The sequence below is a fragment of the Lipotes vexillifer genome, unplaced genomic scaffold, assembly GCF_000442215.2.
Source record: "Lipotes vexillifer unplaced genomic scaffold, Lipotes_vexillifer_v1.1 scaffold613, whole genome shotgun sequence".
In the NCBI taxonomy this organism is placed as follows: domain Eukaryota; kingdom Metazoa; phylum Chordata; class Mammalia; order Artiodactyla; family Lipotidae; genus Lipotes; species Lipotes vexillifer.
The window spans coordinates 519,395-541,050 of NW_006792345.1; the positions used below are offsets into that span (position 1 = coordinate 519,395).

The 21,656-nt window shown below is 38.0% G+C and overlaps 1 protein-coding gene across 1 annotated transcript in view; it reads right to left on the reverse strand.

Moving 5' to 3' along the window:
* RNF130 (ring finger protein 130) overlaps positions 1–21,656 on the reverse strand; it is a 107,417-nt gene that overhangs the window by 75,773 nt on the left and 9,988 nt on the right. The window contains exon 2 of the mRNA XM_007465507.1: positions 2,060–2,254. Coding sequence (XP_007465569.1) covers positions 2,060–2,254 — 195 coding nt within the window. The remainder of the gene's footprint in view (positions 1–2,059; positions 2,255–21,656) is intronic.

Below are 21,656 nucleotides of genomic sequence, written 5' to 3' on the forward strand. Positions count from 1 at the left end.
CCCCTGGTAACCGAAAGTTTGAAAAACCAGTCTTGAATTCAGTGTTCCCACACACGATGTCCTGCAAAATCAGACTGACCCTTAATTTCCTTTTGGTTTCCCTGAAGAAATGAAAAGTGATCTCTGGATAGTGAAAATCACACGTTCTATTTTATTCTTTATAACTTTTCTTTAGTTTCAGTTTTTCTACAATGAGCATGTGTCACTTTTGCAATTACAAAAAAAAATTTTAGTTCTAAAACGCTTTATTTGAAGGGAAGAAAACAAGTCAGAGCAACAAAATTTAAATCCGTCTGCATTATCCTATCAAGATACACACAAAAGTATCAATGACCCTCAATTAGGGTGAGATCTTTGCAAGATAACTGCCTAAAATCGATTATGTGAATATTAACTACATGATTAAAATGTTAATTCTTGGGCTTCTTGGGTGGCACAGTGGTTAAGAGTCCGCCTGCAGGGGACATGGGTTCGAGCCCTGGTCCGGGAAGATCCCACATGCCGTGGAGCAACTAAGCCCATGTGCTGCAACTGAGCCTGTGTTGTAGAGCCTGTGAACCACAGCTACTGAAGCCCGTGCGCCTAGAGCCCGTGCTCCACAACAAGAGAAGCCACCACAATGAGAAGCCCGCGCACCGCAATGAAGAGTAGCCCCCGCTCGCTGCAACTAGAGAAAGCCCGCACGCAGCAACGAAGACCCAACGTAGCCAAAAAAAAAAAAAAAAAAAGTTAATTCTTTAAAAAAGTCATTAATCTTTAAAATTTTTATGAATGCAGAATGAAAGTTTATCTAGGTTTCAATTTTAAGAGAGTGAACTGGTGAACTGAAAGACCATCAAAAAACCTATGTCTAAGCCTCTCTTCTGCTGGCCCTTGCCTGCTTCAGTCTCCTGGTCTGTAAGTGGGAGAGTACCTGTACCATACATGGTTATGGTGAGGACTGGCTACGAAAATATATAAAAAAGGGGCTCCTCTACATCATATGTCATCAGAGAAACATAAATTAAAACAACCTATTACAACGCCCAAGATACAAAAACCGATAACACTAAATGCTGGTGAGGATGTGGAGCAACAGGAACTCTCATTCACTGCTCGTGGGAATACAAAATGGTACAGCCACTCTGCAAGACAGTTTGACTGTTTCTTACAAAACTAAACATCCTCTTACCATACAACTCAGCAATCATGCGCCTTGGTATTTATCCAGGGGAGCTGGAAACTTATGACCACATAAAAACCTGCACACAGATGTTTATAGTGGCTTTATTCATAATTGCCAAAACCTGGTAGCAACCAAGATGTCCTTCAGTAGGTGACTCAATAAACTGTGGTACATCTAGACAATGGAATATTATTCAGCACTCAAAAGAAATGAGCTATTAAGTCATGAAAAGACATGGAGGAAACCTAAATGCATATTACTAAATGAAAAAACCCAGTCTGAAAAAAGCCCAGGTTTTGCTGGGAACATAAAATTGCTCTAAAATATAAATTCTATTAAAACCCAAAAAAGCTCATAGCCATATAGTGCCTGCCATATATATAGCAGTGCTCAATAAACTGCAACTATTGTTATTAAAACAGGTACATTAGAAATATCCTAAATGCTTCCACAAGAAATGAAGAAATATTACTACTGTAATTATAATACTTACTAAGTCAGTTTCAACATTTATCCTGATAAGATAAAAAGCATCCTTCTCAAACAGGTAATCCTTAAGAATCCATGACATAACTTGGATGAATGATTCTAAATCTAATACATTATTTTTCAAAGTTATCAAGTAAAATGTAAAATGACTAAGGATTCAGTCACAGCCAGTTACTTAATAAGTGCAAGTTTTACAGGCTTTTCTTGGTCATTATTTAAGAAAAAAGTTCAACTAAAGGAAAAAAAGACATGCATCTCAACAAAGAAATGGCAATACCAAAAATAAATATAATCATTGAATTATGTTGGAAATGATATGGTTTGAGCAAGAGGTAGAATTCCTACCTATAAAGCAATCATTTCTCAGAAGAAAAACAAAGTCTACAGTTTCCTTTTTTTGTTTACCTGGATGAGTCATGGTGACTGGCTCCTCTTTGGATTTATTATTGTAGATGACTACAGCAACTGCATTGTGGAAAGCAGCCCGTGATATTTTCTCTTTAAAGGTGCAATTTCCCCTCTGCAGCAAGGCAATCCACTGTTTGATGTTAGGAGGGACAAAGAACCGTGTTTGAGGATCACAGCCCAGGTGATCAGCAACTAAATAGATGAGAAAAGAAAAAGAAAACAGACATTAATTTTTTCCTCAAGTAAATAAAATCAATCAAGTCTTCATCAAAGTGCTCAACTATTCTCTGGATACCATACAGCTCTACAGCACTTCAAGCAGCTCACTGCCAGCAGAGCTATAAATACATCCACAAAGGACAATGCAATGAATCTGAATCTATATCTGCACAGGGAGAGAGATGCTTCATTAAAATGTTACCTGTAATGCAAATTAAAACCGTGAAAAATTCTGTTTAACTTTATAGATTGACAAAAATATAAAAGACTGATAATATCCAACGCAGGCTGGTGAAGAGAGGAGGGAAAAAACGCAAATACAGAGAACCCCCCCAGAAACCCAAGTGACTGAGCTACCCTGACTTCTGCTCACTCATCTGCAGTTACTCATCTCTTGATCCCCATCTCCCACCATCACCACAAGGAGACTGATTTTGCTTGGGGTAAATGAGGAAGCCAAACTAATCTTTGGTTCAGTTACCCAGCAGTCTTGTTGAAATTCAAGCATGCTTGAACCAATTTCTCAGTAAGTGTCAAAGGAAATTAGAAAAGTTCAGGCCTGTATTTGAAAGTTTAAATTAGCTAAAATAACATGAAACTAGAATTAAGATGTTATTCCTCTAATTTATATTTACTGGTAAATATTACCCTACAGTTTCACATTAGCATACATATATTAACTTACCATATCCACTTGTCTAACAAGATACATAAAGACACCAAAACTATCCCTTGGGACAATAAATTACATGGTCATTGTCCTAGATTTGGAGGGACAGTTTTTTCAAGTACATTTAAATTTGTACTTGAAGCTCATCAATTTCTGATCCTGCAAATACGGTAATCATAGCTCAGGCACTCTTCGCAAATCCTAAAAAGCTGTCCCGGTTGCTCTTTCCACTCCTCATCCTCGCATTTATAACAGGTTAAAATGAAAAGGGAAGGGCAGTTAAGAAGGAGGAAAAAAGTCACAAATGTTATTTTGAAGACTGCAGGTATGCAGTGCCAGAGGACAATGGGCCCAAGCCCTCCTGGAGCCGGTCACCAGTAGTTCGAGGGCTGAGAAGGAGGGAGGGAGAGGAACACAGCACAAAAGGGTAACACTGGAAGCAAATAAATAATGAAAATATTAAATAAATATTAATCAATAATAAAGTGTATAAAAAGACACCACCAGTGGGGAAATGTTTGCTTTCTACACCCCAGAAGCACATTGCTTAACAAAAGAAATTCTCTTATTATCATGGTGATGGATGGCAATGAGAGCATATTTGCTACCAGGGGTCTCCTAATACACAGTAAGTGGGAGATAAATGATTTCACAATCCACCATGGTTGATATTGTCGACGACTATGACTCATCCTTTTCCGTAAACGGTTTCTGCACTCTGAAACTTTAGTCCTTTCTCAGCCAAATTAAACAGACAGAAAAAAGCTTATGTCATGATTTTAGTAGTCAACTATTGAAAGACACAGTCAAGGCATCATGAAACTTTGAAATCCTGAAACAGACTGTTTACTTTCAGTAATATCTGTTTCACAGATAATTATGCTGTTTAAAAATATAAGCGTTTAGCCAATGTGTTAAGATAACCTCACTGTCTTGGGAAAATTTTCAAGAATATCTCAAGAGATCTGTATGCTTGTCTTCTGTGAAACATTCACTATTTTTCCTGTGACTTATCCTGTCCTCCCTATGATTTCTTACTCATTCACAGTGCAGTAAAGAGAAAACAACACAGTTATGGAAGCAGCAAGACCTGGGGTCCAAATTCTAGATCAACGATTTCTTAGTCGAGCACTGTCACAGGTTCAATTTTCTGATCTTCTATCTCTACTAATTTATAAAGACTGTATGTGTCAATCCCAATCTTCCAATTTGGGACTGACACATACACACTACTGTACATAAGACAGATAACTACTAAAGACCTACTGCACAGCACAAAAAACTCTACTCAATACTCTGTAATGGCCTATATGGGAAAAAAATCTAAAAAAGAGTGGATACATGTATTTCTATTACAGATTCACTTTGCTGTACACCTGAAACTAACACAACACTGTAAATCAATTATACCCCAATTAAAAAAAAAGATTGAAATACAACTCTTACCTTACCAGAGTTACTTATGGGAAAAAGTCTATAATAATTCTTCTACCCTTGAGTGCTGAAAAAATTAACATCCCTTCCCTTAGTTTTCTGGGTGCCATCCTATCCTGTCCTAGTGATCCAGCTTGGTGCCATGGGGATGTTCTACACAAATGTGTGTGAAGTCTACCCACAACCCGGCAGCACACCTCCACTCCATACCCTTTGCTCCTAATAGCTACCACTGTTTCATTCTTTCTCCCTGATGCTCTGACAGTATCATTGTCCACTTAGAAGAACAGCAGTTCACTAATTGTCACAATGTCTAACACTGAAAAGACACACTGAGGGGAGCAAAAACAGAGCAAAATCAAACACACTGAAGGAAAACTTTAAAATTCTCTTAAGGAATGTCCACCCACTAAGAACAGATTCTATGAACAACTGCGTCATCAAAACAAATGCCAACGACAGACTGTATGAGCAAAAGAATGTTCCTGCTCCCCCAAATTTATCCAAATCATCATTCACAAAAGGTCTTTGAAAACATCTGTATCAGTAAGAATATAATATGCAATAATAAGAAATTCCAGTTCTTGTTCAAGGAAGTAGTTATTCAGAAAAAGAAAATAAGGGGTTTTCATAATCAGTACCATGGTATGTTTATTTTATCTATCTATTCTTTTCTGTAATTAAAAAATAACTTGAACAATGAAAATAATGTCAACAGCTCTAAAACAAATTCCCAAGAGGACTGATGACTGATTGTGATTAAGTGGCACTACTGTAAAATTTAATACCAGTTGTTTATACTTGAAGCAGTTTATTAAGTGAAGACATGGTAGTATGGCATAAAAGATCTATGAACCAGTAAATTTTTTTTCATTAAAAGTCATAATGAAAATGTGAAATTATAGGTGATATAAAATATTAAAGTATTTTACAGTTTTATTTGTCAATTATACCTCAGTAAATCTGGAAAAAAATTTTACATTACTGAAAAACTTCAGTTTTTTTCTGTATGGCCTTTGCTGTTGAGTCCAGAAATAGTTACGAGACTTTTATTTATTCCTTGACAAGAACCAAACAATTCTGGACAGGAACAATTATGGAATCCTCACCTCAACGAATATTAACTTAGATGCTCAGCATTGTACTAAATACCAAAGAGAAATACAATAGAACCAAACATCTTGGTCTTAAATGTTAAAGAACCACTAAATGTATTGAGGAGGCATGCCTGGCACAGAAATTAAATATCAGCTAGGTAGTTTAAAGTGCCAACACACAGAGTGCTTAGAAATTTAGGAAAGGAAAAGAGCAACATAATGGTTCAAGGTTTAGTGGAAGTTGGAGGCTAAAACACTTGAAAACTGCTCAAGCAGAAAGGAGGCGGGTGTACAAGTGACTAGCACAAGAACACAGAACAAAGATTAAGAGCCTCTCTCAAACGCTTGTGAAAATCAAATAAGATGATATATTGAAAGGCTGATATTAAATATCTGAATATTTAAAGGGCTCTCTGAGTGGATACGTAAATAAATAAATAAAATCTCTCTTCCCTACCCCAGAGCAGCCTGAAGTTCTCCACTTTGATTAATTTCACTTAATAATTTCACATCATTTCTTAAAAATGCAAACACTCCATCTGCTAAGTAGTGATGTCCACACTGTTGTGTGGGTGAGGTTTCCTCCTGCGCCCTGAGAACTTGCAAGAGCCTTGTGGGGCTAGGGCACTCATGCATGGTTGCTGGATTCCTTAGGCATGCAGCACAGGTACCCCAATGTGACTCTTGCTCTCAGAGGCTGCGTGTCTTCTTTCCTCCACCTTAAATGCCAGTCCCACCACTCCTTTGCTGACCACCTCCTAAGCCTCAGGATTGTGCTAAAATATCTTCTCTGGAACGCCTTCCCAGTCTCCTAAGGCTGAGTTGGGTGCTTTATTCATGTTTCCATGGTACCCTGAGATTCCATTTATTTTAGCATTTATCACACTTTATTAGTAACTGGCTGTTTATTCTAAGTCTCTCCTAAAGCATGAGATCTAGCATCTCCGCCATTATCTCTGGCATACAGCAGACGCTTAACTTACCTGATGACGGGAGCAAGAGAAGAATGACAGAGGGAGATTAAGCAAGACCTGATATAAAGAAAAAGCTGTGCCAAAGACCTCTCTGTTTCATGTGGTAATGTTCTGACAGGGGTAATGTTCTATCAGTTGTTTCCTACAAAAGAAGTAAAAATAAAAATGAGCCTAACTAGTTACCCTAAATTTAGATGTTTCCATTATCAGTACGTTCTGATTATTTGCTTTTCTGTTTTCACATTAATTATAATCTCTTTAATCTTTAGATTTCTTACTTCTACCTTGTCTTTATTTTCCATTTGTTAAATTTTAATTTTATGATTCAAAGGAAAAAATACAATTCTTTATTTTTGTTCCCAACCTTTTTTTTAATTGAAGTATAACTGATTTACAATATTGTACTAGTTTCAGGTGTACAGCAAAGTGATTCAGTTTTATATATGTGTGTGTGTACGTGTATGTATGTGTGTCTACATATATATATCCTTTTTCAGATTGTTTTTCATTATAGGTTATTAAAAGATACTGAATATAGTTCCCTGTGCTATACAAGTAGGTCCCTGTTGTTTATTTTACATATAGTAGTGTGTATCTGTTAATCCCAAATTTCTCCCTCCCGCCCTTTCCCCTTTGGTAACCACAAGTTTGTTTTTCACCCAATTTTCTTAATTTTATACATTCAGCTACTGGACTTAAGTAACTAGCTTTCATCCCTTCACACTTCTATGGATAAATTTACTTTCTTACTATTTCTACACTTTCACTGAAATCTAACATCTTATTTCTTTTTATTACTTATCTTTTATCAGTTGTTTAGTCTAGTTGAAAATGTTTACTCTTCCTTTTGTTTTAACTTTCTGCTAACTTATTTGTAAGTTTCAATTTTTTTCTCTTAAGCTTGTATATACTTTTTAAAATCCCCCCTACCCCATACTTCTGTTACATTTTTTTTCTGTTAGGATCTGTTATCATAATGGCCTGCAAAAATGATCTGGACCCTAGCCCTTCTTGATTTCTCAGGAACCTTGTATTAATGATCATTCCCTCTTTTTCTTTTTCCTCTCATTTAAACCTGCTTGTCTCTTCCATCTTAAAAATAAAGAAGAAGAAAGAAAGATATCTCAAGATTCCCTTTTACTGCCACTGTTCTCAAGAGCTGCCTGTACCTGTGATTCTCATCTCCTCAGTATCCACCCATTCCTCATCACATTTTAATCTCTGCATCCAGCCACTCCACTAAAAGTGCTCTGATTAAAAGGCACCAATAACCTTGGTGTTGCTAAATCCCAGGACATGCCTAATCCTCTTCCAAACTGACCTCGCAGCAACATCTGTCCCAGCTGAGCACTATTCTCTCTTGGCTTTCAGGGCGCTCATCCTCCTGGCTTTCCTCTTCCTCCTCTTCCTTCACAGCCCTCCTTCCTAGTCTTCTTGACTGACTCCATTCCCTCCACATGAGCACTCAAACCACTTGGACGTAGGTCTAAGACTCTCCAGAGCTAGAATTCTCTGTACGTTGATGCAGACTTTTTTTTATTGGAATAACGATGCTTACTAACATTTCATGCCAATCAGCCCTTTTCTGAGAAACTATTTTTCAAATTTTACTTCTATAAATCCATAATTTCCAATATATACAACTAAATCAGAATGCTAAGAATCAGGAGAGGAATACAGATACTTAAATACAGGGAAGAGATGGTCTTGCTTTGGTGAGCTAACAGACATTCTTGAATGTCTTTACTGGTTCACACAGAAGGAGGCACAGGAGAGCACCTGTAGGCAGGTGTATGGACAGTCACTTTCTAATTTATTTGTTTCCTGGCAGCTTTGCCCCACTTCCAGGCAAGGCCATGGGATCACCTTGAGGTTTCTAATGGATTCCATCAGTTGCCAAAAAAACCCACCCCAAACCAAAACCAGAAACAGAAACCTAATTTAATTTGGGCATCACCTCTACACAGTCATATGCTTTAAGTGACACCCAATTGAGAGCAAGCTTTAGCGGGGAGGGAGGTAGACAGACGATCTAAGATGAGGCACACAGAAGTTAAATTACATACGAAGGAGAGGCCTTTTCTCTGTTTTCCACAGGATGTGAATAGGAAACATGTGACTCCAGTTGTTGCTGGTAGTCATTTTGTGATAAAGAGGGGAACAATCTTAGGATAAAGTTAAAGCTATGATGACAAAGGGACACTGAAAGGGACAAGATCCTTGGTAACACTGCTGAGTGCTGAATCTTTGAACGCCGAAAGCTGCCCTACCTTGGAGTTTCCAGTTCTGACACAGGATTAATGTCCTCCTTATCTGTAATTAATCTAAGCAGGAATTTGTTACTTGGAGCACTCACACTTCTCAGGTGAGTCAAGCAGCAAAGGTCAAGACTGGGGCTTTATCCCTGCTGAGGGGCTCTCTTAATCCATCGGGATCCTTGGCAACTCAAACCCACCAAGAAGATCAAATCATAAGAAGAAAGCTTCTTGGAAAAGTCCTTTGACACAGGGAGGCAGCTGTGATGCCAATTCTTTGCCTCCCTCCCTCCCTTGAGGGGAGTGGTAGCTATTCAGGAGTGGAGAGCTTCACTTGAAGACTAACATTTTTTTTTATATCTTTATTGGAGTATAATTGTTTTACAATGGTGTGTTAGTTTCTGCTTTATAACAAAGTGAATCAGTTATACATATACATATGTTCCCATATCTCTTCCCTCTTACGTCTCCCTCCCTCCCACCCTCCCTATCCCACCCCTCCAGGCGGTCACAAAGCACCAAGCTGATCTCCCTGTGCTATGCGGCTGCTTCCCACTAGCTATCTACCTTACGTTTGGTAGTGTATGAAGACTAACATTTAAAGCAAGGGTTCTTGACAAGGATACATGGGTAGAATCCAGGAGGCCAGGGAAATCGTCTTTACTTTCACTAAACGCTAACTGACATTTAGCATTTTCTTCATCTGTAACTCTGTAACCAATAGCAACTACATTAATTTTTGTTATCTCAAAATACTGGTAATTAAAGTTATTAAACCCACACCAAGAGCTTGTTACTTGATATGTTAATAATCACATCTATTACTATGTCACAAATATTTTAAATACGTTGATACTGTGTTTCAGTATACTTGGTTTCCTTTAATCCTATTTACTTTTGTACTCATCACTATCCTGAGAAGAAGTCCACAGTTTTCTTTTTCACTAGACTGCAAAAGGAGTCTCAACTGCCAGGTTTAGTTTGTTTAAGTTACATGATATATTTGTATCTGTTTCTACTACTTTACTTTGTTCTTATTATCCCTAAGCTTCTTTATACTACCCCCACACCCACTTCTGAATGAATAAAGAAAAATTTTCTTTATTCTCCTCTTTTCTTCCATCTACATACTCAAGTTCTATTTTTTAGAAGTTACCCTTAAAAAATTAACATGCATACATGATAAAAAGTTTACATTTAATCAATGCCTCTATCTTCTTCCTAAATAACACAAGGCTCTTAAAAGGGCTACCATAACAAAGTACTATAAACTTGGTGGTTTAAACAACAGAAACTTATTCTCTCACAGTTCTGAAGGCCAGAAGTCTTAAATCAAGGTTGTTGGCAGGGCCATCTTCCCTCTGAAGGTCCTAGTGGAGAATCCTTGCTTGCCTCTTTTGGCTTCTGGAGCTCCAGGTGACCTTGGCTTGTGGCTGCATCACTCCAACCTCTGCTTCTGTCTTCACATGGTCTTCTCCTCTGTGTCTGTCTCTTCACTTCTGTCTCTTATAAAGACACTCATCATTGGATTTAGGACACACCTACGCAATCAAGGATGATCTCATCTAAAGATCTTTAATTTAATTACATCTGCAAAGACCTTTTTTCCAAATAACGTTTCCACATTCACAGGTTCCAAGGATTAGGACGTGAATGTACTCTGGGGCGACGACCATTCACCCACCCTTCAGAATGAGACTCCGACCACCACCTTTCATCGTATGTGTAACTGCCCACTATGCAGTTCCACCTTACTTTAATTATCCCCTCCCTAATATTCAATGTTTCATACAGTCAATGTTTGTTAAACTTTACCTACAGATGCTTGTCAGTCCTTACATTAGTCAGGGTTCTCCAGAGAAACAGACCAGTAAGATATTTGTGTTTGTATAAAGAGATTTATTTTGTAAGGAACTGGCTCATGCGATTACAGAGGCTGACAAGTCCCAAGATCTGCAGGGTAAGTCAGCAAGCTGGAGAACTGATGGTGGAGTTCCAGTCCAAAGGCTGGCAGGCACGAGACCCAGGGCGCGATGATGTTTCAGTTTAACTCCGACGGCAGGAAAAAGCCAAGGTCCAGTTTGAAGGCAGTCAGGCAAGACAAATTATCTCTTATTTGGAGGATAATCAGCCCTTCTGTTTCATCCAGGCCTTCAAGTGACTGGATGAGGTCCACCCACCACAGGGAGGGCAATCTGCTTTAATCTGCTTTATTCAATCTATCAATTTATGTGTTAATGTCATCGAAAAATACCCTCACAGAAACACCCAGAATGATGTTTGACCAAATACCTGGGAACCCTGTGGCCCCGTGAAGGTGACACATAAAATTAACCATCACAGTACTCCTCACATCTCAATTTTCCCTCCTGTGTTTCCTCATTCTTACTTATTCCACATCTTTTAGAAGTTCTTTCAATGAAGATCTGTTAAGGGTAAACTTGCTTTTTTGGGTAAACTTGTCTTTACACATCTGAAAACTTCTTTCACTTTCCCTCATTCTTGAATGATAAATTAGGGTAAAAAGTCTAGATTGTTATTATTCTGTTAGCACACTAAAGATAATATTCCATTGTCTTCTGCTTCTTATGTTGAGAAGAGGCTGAACAAAACATTTTAATTATGTAGGCTCTCAAATGTTACCTGCTTTTTACTTTTGCATCTAATATTTTTAAGAAGCAAAATAAATATGATCTATTAATCACCAATTTTAACCTCTTCGGTTATATTCTGAAGAAACAAACTTTTCACTACCTTTTCATATAGAATTTTAAAGGAAAAGAAAACAATATAATATCTTCTGTACACCTAGAGTGCTGGATATATCAATCAACATTGCAAGAAGGGTCATACGTAGCTGAACTGTCAGCAAGTTTAATTGCCAATAGCTATCCATTATCGTTTGTCTTCTATACTTAGTTACTGTAGATCTCAAATGGATTTTGATTATTTTTTACATCCTTAGAACTTATATATATCTGTTGGATGTTCTCCATGACATAATAAAAAGCATCTTAACAGTAATTTTAAATGATGGCTAACTCAAATCACTTAACTTGAAAAGTCATGTTCAGAAATAATTTCTATTACAACTGATGTAACAAATACTTCATGCATAAGAGATGCTATAAATCAAAATAACTAAAAATCACTGCTAGGTCCTTGTACAATCATGGTATCATAGTACACATACACAAGTGCTAATTATTTTATCCACATCACTCCCCATTCCACAAAAGCATCATAACACTGAATACAACTATTTCTGATGCTTTCTTTTCTGCTGGCTCCTATCCATCATGTATTCCTCCCACCACAAGGATGGTTCAACATCCACAAATCAATGTGATACACCACATTAACAAAAAGAAGGATAAAAGTCATATGATCATCGCCATAGATGCAGAAAAAGCATATGATAAAATTCAGCATCCATCTATGATTAAAACTCTCAACAAAGTAAAATGGGTAAAGAGGGAATGTACCTCAACATAATAAGCTCACAGCTAACATCATACTCAACAGTGAAAACCTAAAAGCTTTTCCACTAAGATCAGGAAAAAGACAAGGATACCCACTCTTGCCACTTTTATGCAACACAGTACTCGAAGTCCTAGCCAGTGCAATTAGACAAGAAAAAGAAATAAAAGGCATCCAAATCTGAAAGGAAGAAGTAAGACTGTCTCTATTTGTAGATGACATGATATTGTATACAGAAAACTCCAAAGACTCCACCAAAAAACTGTTAGTACTAATAAACAAATTCCATAAAGTTGCAGGATACAAGATCAATATATGTAAATCAGCTGTGTTTCTATATACTGATAACAGACTATCAGAAAGATAAATTAAGCAAACAATCCCGTTTACAATCACATCAAAAAGAATGAAATAGGGTCTTCCCCAGTGGTGCAGTGGTTAAGAGTCCACTGGCCAATGCAGGGGACATGGGTTCGAGCCCTGATCCAGGAAGATCCCACATGCCGCGAAGCAACTAAGCCCATGCACCACAACTACTGAGCCTGTGCTCTAGAGCCCGCAAGTCACAAATACTGAAGCCCGCGTGCCACAACTACTGAAGCCTGTGTGCCTAGAGCCTGTGCTCTGCAACAAGATAAGCTACGGCAGTGAGAAGCCCTCGCACTGCAATGAAGAGTAGCCCCCGCTTGCCGCAACTAAAGAAAGCCTGCATGCAGCAACGAAGACCCAACGCAGCCAATAAAAAATAAATAAATAAAGACATCAAATCTAAAAAGAATAAAATACCTAGGAATAAACTTAACCAAGGAGGTGAAATACCCGTACAATGAAAACTATAAGACACTGACAAAAGAAAATGAAAAAACACAAATAAATGGAAAAATAATCTGTGCTCATAGACTGGAAGAATTAATATTGTTAAAATGTCCATTCTACCCAAAGCAATCTACAGATTCAGTGTAACCCCTATAAAAAGTCCAATAACATTTTTCACAGAAACTGAATAAACAATCCTACAATTTGTATGGAAGCACAAAATACCCCAAATAGCCAAAGCAATCTTGAGAAAGAAGAACAAAGCTAGAGGCATCATGCTTCCAGATTTCAAACTATATTACAGGACTATAGTAATCAAAATAGTATGATATTGGCATAAAAACAGACACATAGATCAATGGAACAGAATAGAGTCTCCAGAAACAAACCCACACATATATGGTCAATCAATTTCCTACAAAGGAGCCAAGAACATGCAATAGGGAAAGGACAGTCTCTTCAATAAACAGTGATGGGAAAACTGGACAGCCACATGCAAAAGAATGAAACTGGACCACTATCTTACACCATACACAAAAACAAGGGTCCTGGTTTCATGCCAATTTCTATTGACACAGTTCCCCACTATTTCTTACATTTCACAGGTGCTAGCTAAGTGTGTGATATTGCTGTTATCCCTTGAATTAATGATGTTAGTTAAAAGAGATGACTCATTCTCATGAAAAAAAAAATTATGGGCTAGGAACAATGTCACTCACACTAACAGGAGAAGTATTTGTCCAGAGGCTAACTGACCACTGACTGAAGGAAGGACTTTAAGTGAAACTGCTGAGGAAGGAGCTAAGAGAACATGAAAAAAAAAATCATGAAATCAGTCCCTATGGAGGACAATTAGAAAAAAAATAACACAGTGAGAGACTAATCATATAAGAAAACAAATGAGAACAGGAAGTTTAAAGTTTTCATAATCTGAGATGTTTGTAAACCAATAAATATAAGTAATGAGAAAAATATTTAAAGTTTATCCTAAATATACAAAATAACCAATGAGATATGTTGAAGCGGGTCTCAAGATTGGCCAATAATAATAGAAAAGAATACCTAAGAACCTACTATTCGGAGGAAAAAAGGAAAAGCAGTTATTTTACATCAAGACAATGTACATCCTTCAAGAAAATTTAAGTGAAAAGAAGAACTCAGAACATGTCTGAGAGATAGAAATGAGACTTTGGCAGGGGCAATATACCAAGGTCAACTGGCCAAATGGAGTAAATACAAAAGTTCTTTACAGATCAAAAAACTGGCAGACAAGATAGAGTACTGATAGGGGTTCCAGTCATCTACAAAACTGAGAAGTCTCATTTAGCTAAAAGCAGGATGTCTAACAAGTTCCTGATCTGCTTTACTGTTCATTTCGTCTCCCAAAGGATAATTGCTAGGGATAACCAGAGGAAAATGCTACCCAGAACGTAACATATACCCAGACTGTGAAGTGACTAGTAACTTGGAAGAAAGCAACCTATCATTTTACGCTACGCAAAACCCAGGGCAAAAAAGCTGGGTAATTACAAATCATCTTGATGAGAAAGAAAATGAAGAAGCCAGCAAGAATGCACAAGATAAATTCAACTTTAAGGAAGACTCGTACAAAGTAAAGGCCAACGAAGGATGACAATATAGACTTATAAAAATTCTCCCCAAAACTAAAAAGCCCAGAAAAAGTTGAAAGTTGCCAATAATGACAGGAACAAACAAAGGGGCTTCTCTCAATCCCTTCCCAAAAGATTTAAGTTTTTTATGAGCAAGATGAATAGGAAAGAAATAGGTCCACTGCTCAGGGCCAACAAAACAATGGATGAAAACATTTCTCAAAAACTTTTTTGCTTGTTTCCCTGTAACGGAGAACAACCTGAGAACTAAGACGACCAGAGCAAGGCTAAAGCACCCTGGAAATGGGTTGAGTTCATAAGAAAGCAAATATATTCTTAGGATAGGTCTCCCAGTTCAGTAAAACTGCTGTTCATAGCTTGTGCATTCATGCTGGTTTCTTCAAGTAATCTCTCATCCCATTAAAATAATTTATAATTACCCAGCTTTCTTTGCCCTGGTGTTTGCAAACTTAAAAATGTTATAGTTGCTTTCTTCCAAATTTCTAGTCACTTCGCTTTACATCACCAAATGCAAAGAATACTTCCCAGTCCTCAGCATGCCATCCTCCTCAGCAGTGTCAGAGGTAGCAAACCACTTAACTTTTGAGACAATATATATTTCTCTGGTCTCTTCCTTCTCCTTCTCAGTCTTCTTGGCTATCCAGTTGTCCCAGCACCCTCTGATGAAAAGACTGTTCTTTTCCTCACTCAATTGTGTTGGCACCTTTGTCAAAAATCAATTGATCATAAATTAAGGGTTTATTTCTGGTTCTCAGTTCTATGCCATTGATTTATATGTCTATGCCAGTCCACAGTGACTTGTAAGTTTTGAAATCAGGAAATGTAGCCCTCTAATTTTGATTTTCTTTTGCAAGATTGTTTTGACAATTCTACGTCCACGTACATTTTGCTGGCCAATTTCTACAAAAAGCCAGCTGGTATTTTCTTAGGGTTATTGAATCTGTAGGTCAGTTTGGGGGAGTACTGTCACTATAACAGTATTAAGTCTTTAGATCCATGAACATGGGATGTCTTTCCATTTATTTAGGTCTTCTGGAATTTCTTGTAACAGTATTTTGTAGTTTTCAGGGCCAATGACATTTTAAATGATATTAAAAATATATTTTCTAATTGTTTGTTCTGGCATACAGAAGTACAATTGACTGTGTGTGTGTTTGTATTGATCTTGTATCTAGTGACCTTTCTAAATTTACTCAACTTTAAAAAAATCACTCTGTAATAATAGATAAGAAACAAAGGTTTAATGACATTTAATTATGGATTAACACTGGCTGCCTTTCTCAATCCATGTCAGATGGTTGTGTATCTCATATGGTATCTGAGGTATCCTGAAAGAAGAGTGATCCCACAAATGTAAAGCGGATGTCAGTGACTCCCTCACACAAGTGTTTTTTCAGTTTATTGCAAAATAGCAATATATACTCAGTTACATGGATTTATACATGATACCATCTACTTTTAACTAAATGTCCCTCATTAAATGGACAATGCCTTAAAAACATCCCTACAAAATAAAGCAAAAATAAATTGGCAGACCTGACATTTCTACTCCTGTACAACCTCTTTTTAGTTACCGTAAAAGGTTTTAAAAAACCCAACTAATCAGATTTGTAAAAGAAAGCCCCCAAATTAGAAATGATCATGAAACACTATTAGAAATACACTTATTACAGCTGTTATTAGCTATTAACCTAAGTGTTAGGCTTTAAGGTACTGTGTCAAAGAAGACCAATAGTGTGGTTTAACATTTCTAAGTATAATACATATATTGGGGATAAATGTACACGCACAACCAAAAAAGTCTGTGCCCCAGTACTACAGGGAATGGGTTAGAGAGGGCACCAGTAGACACAGGGAAGCCAGTTAGGAGGCCACAGTCTAGGTAAGAGATTAGAGAAGGTTACAGTGGATGTGGAGAGAAATAGATACATTTTAGAGATATTCAGGAATTTGGATCAACAGGACTTGGTAATTAATTAGATATGAGGGGGTGGGGGTCTAAAGATAATGTTCTAGTTTCTGGCATAACACACTGGGTAGAAGGTGGTGTTGACTGAAACAGCAAACATTGGAGGAGAAACAGATTTTTGGAGGAAAGATGATGAACTGTTGTGGACATACCAGGCTTGAAAGAAAATTGAGAGGGAGAGAATAATTCCACTCCCTAAGCATACCTCCAATAAAATGTTATATATTTTATGTAACAAAAGACATGTACACAATGCTTATGACAGCATTACTTGTAACAGTCAAAAAACAGGCAACCCACATGTCCTTCAACAGCAGAATAGGTAAAATGTGATATATTCATGCACTGGATCACTGACAAAACTATTGCTATATGCAATGACATGAATTTATTTCACCAGTATGATGTGAGCAAAAGAAACTAATCACAAGATGAAAAAGAATACATACCATGATTCTATGCATATAAGTTAAAAAGCAGGCATAATCTCTAGTGTTCAAAGTCAGGACAGGCAGGACAGTATTTACTTTTGGGGAGGGAGCAAGGGAGAAGTAGTGATTGAAAGGGGACTCCCAGGGAGCTCTGTGGAGCTCATAATGCTCTATTTCTTGACAAGGTTTAGAGTGACGTCAATGTGGTCGCTGTAGTAATTCATCAAGCTGTGGACTTATGATGGTGTATTTTTCTGTGTATGTTATAGCAGACAAATACTGTATGACTCCATTTATATGAGGTTTCTAGAGTAGTCAAATTCATAGAGACAGAAAGTAGAAGGGTGGCTGCCAGGGGCTGGGGGGAGAAGGAAAGGCATAGCTTAATGGGTGTAGGGTTTCAGTTTTGCAAGATGAAAAGACTTCTGGAGGTTGGTTCCACAACAACATAAATCTAGTCAACACTACTGAACTGCACATCTAAAATGGTTAAGATGGTAAACTTCATGTTACATGTATTTTACCATAATTAAAAATTAAACGAACAAACGAACCAACCAACCCTTCAATCATTTTCTACTCCTCTTGGGATAAAGTCCAAAATCCTAACACAGCCTAGAAAGTACTGACCCACCTTTTTACCTCTGCTGTATACCACTCTCCCCCTTACTCTCTTAACTCCTTTCAGTTCCTCAAGCACACCAAGGGTTTCTTTGTACCTTTTGGTCTTCATATATGTTCCTGGCCTGAAATGGTCTTCCTTTCTGTGCCCCTCTTAGTTTAGTATCTGCTCCTGCTTTAGCCTCAGCTTAAACATCGTTTCTTCAGAGAAGCCTGCCCTGAGCATCCTAGACTGGGTTAGTTCTCTCATTTATGCTCTCTCAGTATCCTGATACTTTCCCCAAGAATTATTATTAAATTATTACTTGTGTTATTATCTGTTTAATGTTTGTTTTCACCGCTAGACAATACACAGGGGCTGACTCACCTTGCTTCTTCCACTAGACAGCCACCAGACAGCATGAAGGAACTTCTTGTCCTGCCTGCCGTACATGTGTTTAATAATTATTTGCTGAATGAGTATTTGAAGCGCTGTCCCACATGAGTTTAGGATTTCTGATCCAGATGAATTATAGTCTGGTGACAACATGCAAATGAGAAACTGCATCATTGACAATGATCTTTGAGCAATCATAGAAGAGAGACATTAGAAAACTAACCTGTGTAAATAGCACTCCAATATTTATAAACTGATAAAGATGGACTGTGTAGATTATGGGCTAGTTAGGGTACTATTAATCCTTAGCAAAATTTCAGAAATAATTATTCAAGGAATAATTTGTAGACACTTAGAAGAGGAAGCTATAATCATGGGGTGCTTGCACAGGTTCACTATGTGTGGGAGACAGAATAATGCCCTCCTCCCAATCCTCCCAATGTCTCCATCCTAATCCCTGGGACCTGTGAATATGTTAGGTAACATGACAAGAGGGAATTAAGGTTGGTAATCAGTTGACTTTAAAATAAAGAGATTACCTTGGACTATGTGGGTGGGGCCAATGTAATCACAGGGTCTTAAATGTGGAAGAGAGGTAGGAGATCAGAGTCACAGAAAGCTCTGAAGATGCCTCACTGCTGATTCTGAAGAGAGAGGAAGGGGCCACGAGCCAATGAACACAGGCAGTCTCTAGAAGCTGGAAAAAACAAGGAAATGGATTCTCCCTCAGACCATCCAGGAGGAATGCAGTCTTGCCCAACACCGTGATTTTAGCCCAGTGAAACCCATTTAGGACTTCTCACTTCCAGAACTGTAGGATAATAAATTTGTGTTCTTTTAATCCACCTGGTTTGAGGTAACTGATTACAGTGGCAATAGGAAAATAACATACTATGGTTAAGCCATAAAAACTCACTTCTTCTCCTTCCTAGCAAATCAGAAACAAAGTAAATAAAATATATTTGTTTTTTTCCATCAAAGAACTTGATTAGGTCTTTTATGATATCATAAGACAAAGAAATATGTACTAAATGCAAAGTCAATAAAGTAAATTAGAAAATGGTTAAATGCCCTCCCCACTCCCCCAGAAGTGCTGATTAATGGAATAATGTCAACCATCTTAGAAGGTTTTTAGAAACACACTACAAGGGTCTGTTCATTCACTCTTCGATAAGTCACTCTTCGATACTTTTATCAATAACTTAGAGCAGGGTTCTTAACTTTGGGTCCGTGGACCACTTGAGGCCTCAAGAGGCATCTGAACCTCTTAAACTTTACTGAAAACTCTGTGTACATATACACAAATAAGTATTTTTCATCAGAAAGGTCCACAGCTTTCATTAAAGTCTTAATAGGAATCCATAATCCCAGAAGGTTAAGAACCACTGACGTACATGAAGACACAGGAAGTATGCTCATCACCTTCACGGGTGACACAAAGCTGCTAGAAAGAGTAAGGACTGGATGAAAAATCAGGATTCAAAAAGTATCCTGAAAGGCTGAATGAACAGGCTGAACCCCATAAAGGTAAAATCACTTGGCTTAGGGCAGCCTCTATGAAAAAGACCTAGAAGGTCTAATCAGCAGTAATCTCAGTGTGAGTCAGAGATTAGGGCTACCAAAAGAAACTATATGACTCTAGGCAGGTGTTCAGAATGATGGAAAAAAAGCATTCTACTCTTTTCTGCATTGGTGAAACCAAATTGCAATACTGTTCAATTTTGCTTTTCTCTTTGGGCCGCCATAACAAATGATTACAAACCTGGTGGCTTAAAACAACATAAATTTATTGTCTCACAGTTCAGGCCAGAAGTCGAAATGAAGGTGTTGGCAGGGCTGGCTCCTTCTGGAGGCTCCAAGGGAGAAATAGTCCCATGTCTCTCTCCGAAGCCTCTGGTGGTTGCCAGCAATCCTTGGCACTCCCTGGCGATGGCAGCGTAACTCCTATCTCTGTCTACCTCTATCTTCCCATTGTCTCTCTGTATCCTCTCTTCTCCTTATAAGTACACCAGTCACTGGATTTAGGCTCCACCCTAAACTAGTATGATCTTATCTTGATCCTTAACTACTTACATCTGCAAAGATCCTATGTCCAAATAAGATCACATTCTGAGGTTTCAGGTGGACATGAAGTTTTGTAGGACACTATTCAACTCACTGCATCCTTTAAGTGGAATATTGCATTCTATGGTTTATGATACCATATTCTTAAGAATGGTCAATAGAAATAGGAATATGAAGTCTAAGGGTTAGAGGACTTGAGTCAGACAAGGAAATTAACTACTGTCTACAAATTTTTGAACTGCCTTTTTTTCCTCCAAAAGAAAACAAGACTTTCTAACATTCTGTTTTCCAGAGATGAATGTGGTAGATTTCTGTCACTCATTTGTTCAAGCTTGAGCTGTAAAACCATCGGATAGTAATGCTGAGGCCTCAGATGGGTGGTTAGACTTGATGATCACTGATGACTGTTAAGTTCTTAGATTCTAAAATTCCTTCCCCATGTCTCCATCTCCATGGCCCTTTTAACTGGCCATTAAACAGTATCAAAGAACCATAAAGCTCTACTAATACAGCAAACACTGTGTGGGAGAGTAGGAGGTAGAGGTGAGTGGGATGCCAGCAAGAAGGTACACATTGTAAAGAAAACTTAGAAGCCCTAGGAACGAAAGAATATCAGAATACAGGTAGCTTCAGCATGGTGAGCAAGGGTGAGATGAATGGCCTGAGGGAAGGAAAGGCTGGAGGCAGACCAAGCAGCAAGTGCCTTGTATACCACAGTAAGGAGTTCAGATTTCCATTCTAAGGACAATAAGAAGCCACTGAAGGGTAGTTTAAGCAAGGAGTGACATGACTGGGTGAAGCTTCAAGATCACTGTGGCTACCAGGGAGAAAAGGCTGATGGAAGTTAAGAGAAAAAGCAGAAAGACCCAAAAAGGGTAAGAGATGGTAGCTGCCTCTACTAAGGTGGCAGGAGTGAAAATGGCAAGCAACAGATAGATATGATACACCCTGAAGGTAAACTGTGGAGGGTGGATCAGGTGTGCAATGTGAGGAAAAGAAGCCAGGATGAAATTTGTTTAAATAACAAGAGTGGACAGCAATGTCATTTACTGAGATGGAGAAGACTGGGGAACAGTGGTAGTAGACTGGAAGGCAAAAAATAGATATATATCAAAAGCTCCATTTGAAGCTTATCAATCTGGAGATGTCTCTGAGAAATTTAAGTTAAAGATACCAAGTAGGCAGTTGAATATATGAATCCAGAGCTCAGAGGAGAAGACTAGGCTAAAAGTAAAGATATAGGAAGCTGTCGCAGGAGGCATGTGGAGAGAGGAAAAAATTGTTGTCACAAAGAGTTCTCTTATTTCTTTACAAGAAAATATTTTTGGATTACCGGATATTGTTAAGTACCCATTTATTTTTGATTAAGTTTTATGATCTCAAACTTCAGTCAGTTGGGTTCTAAGATTTTTCTCCAGCAACATTCAGCTGCTTGGGCGACAGAAAGCATGGAGAAGAGATGAATGGAGAGGAGGTCAGATGTTGGGAAAACAGGGAGCTTCTTCGAAGAAAAAAAATAGGGGGCAGAATTCATTTGCAGTGCACACAGGGGAAAGA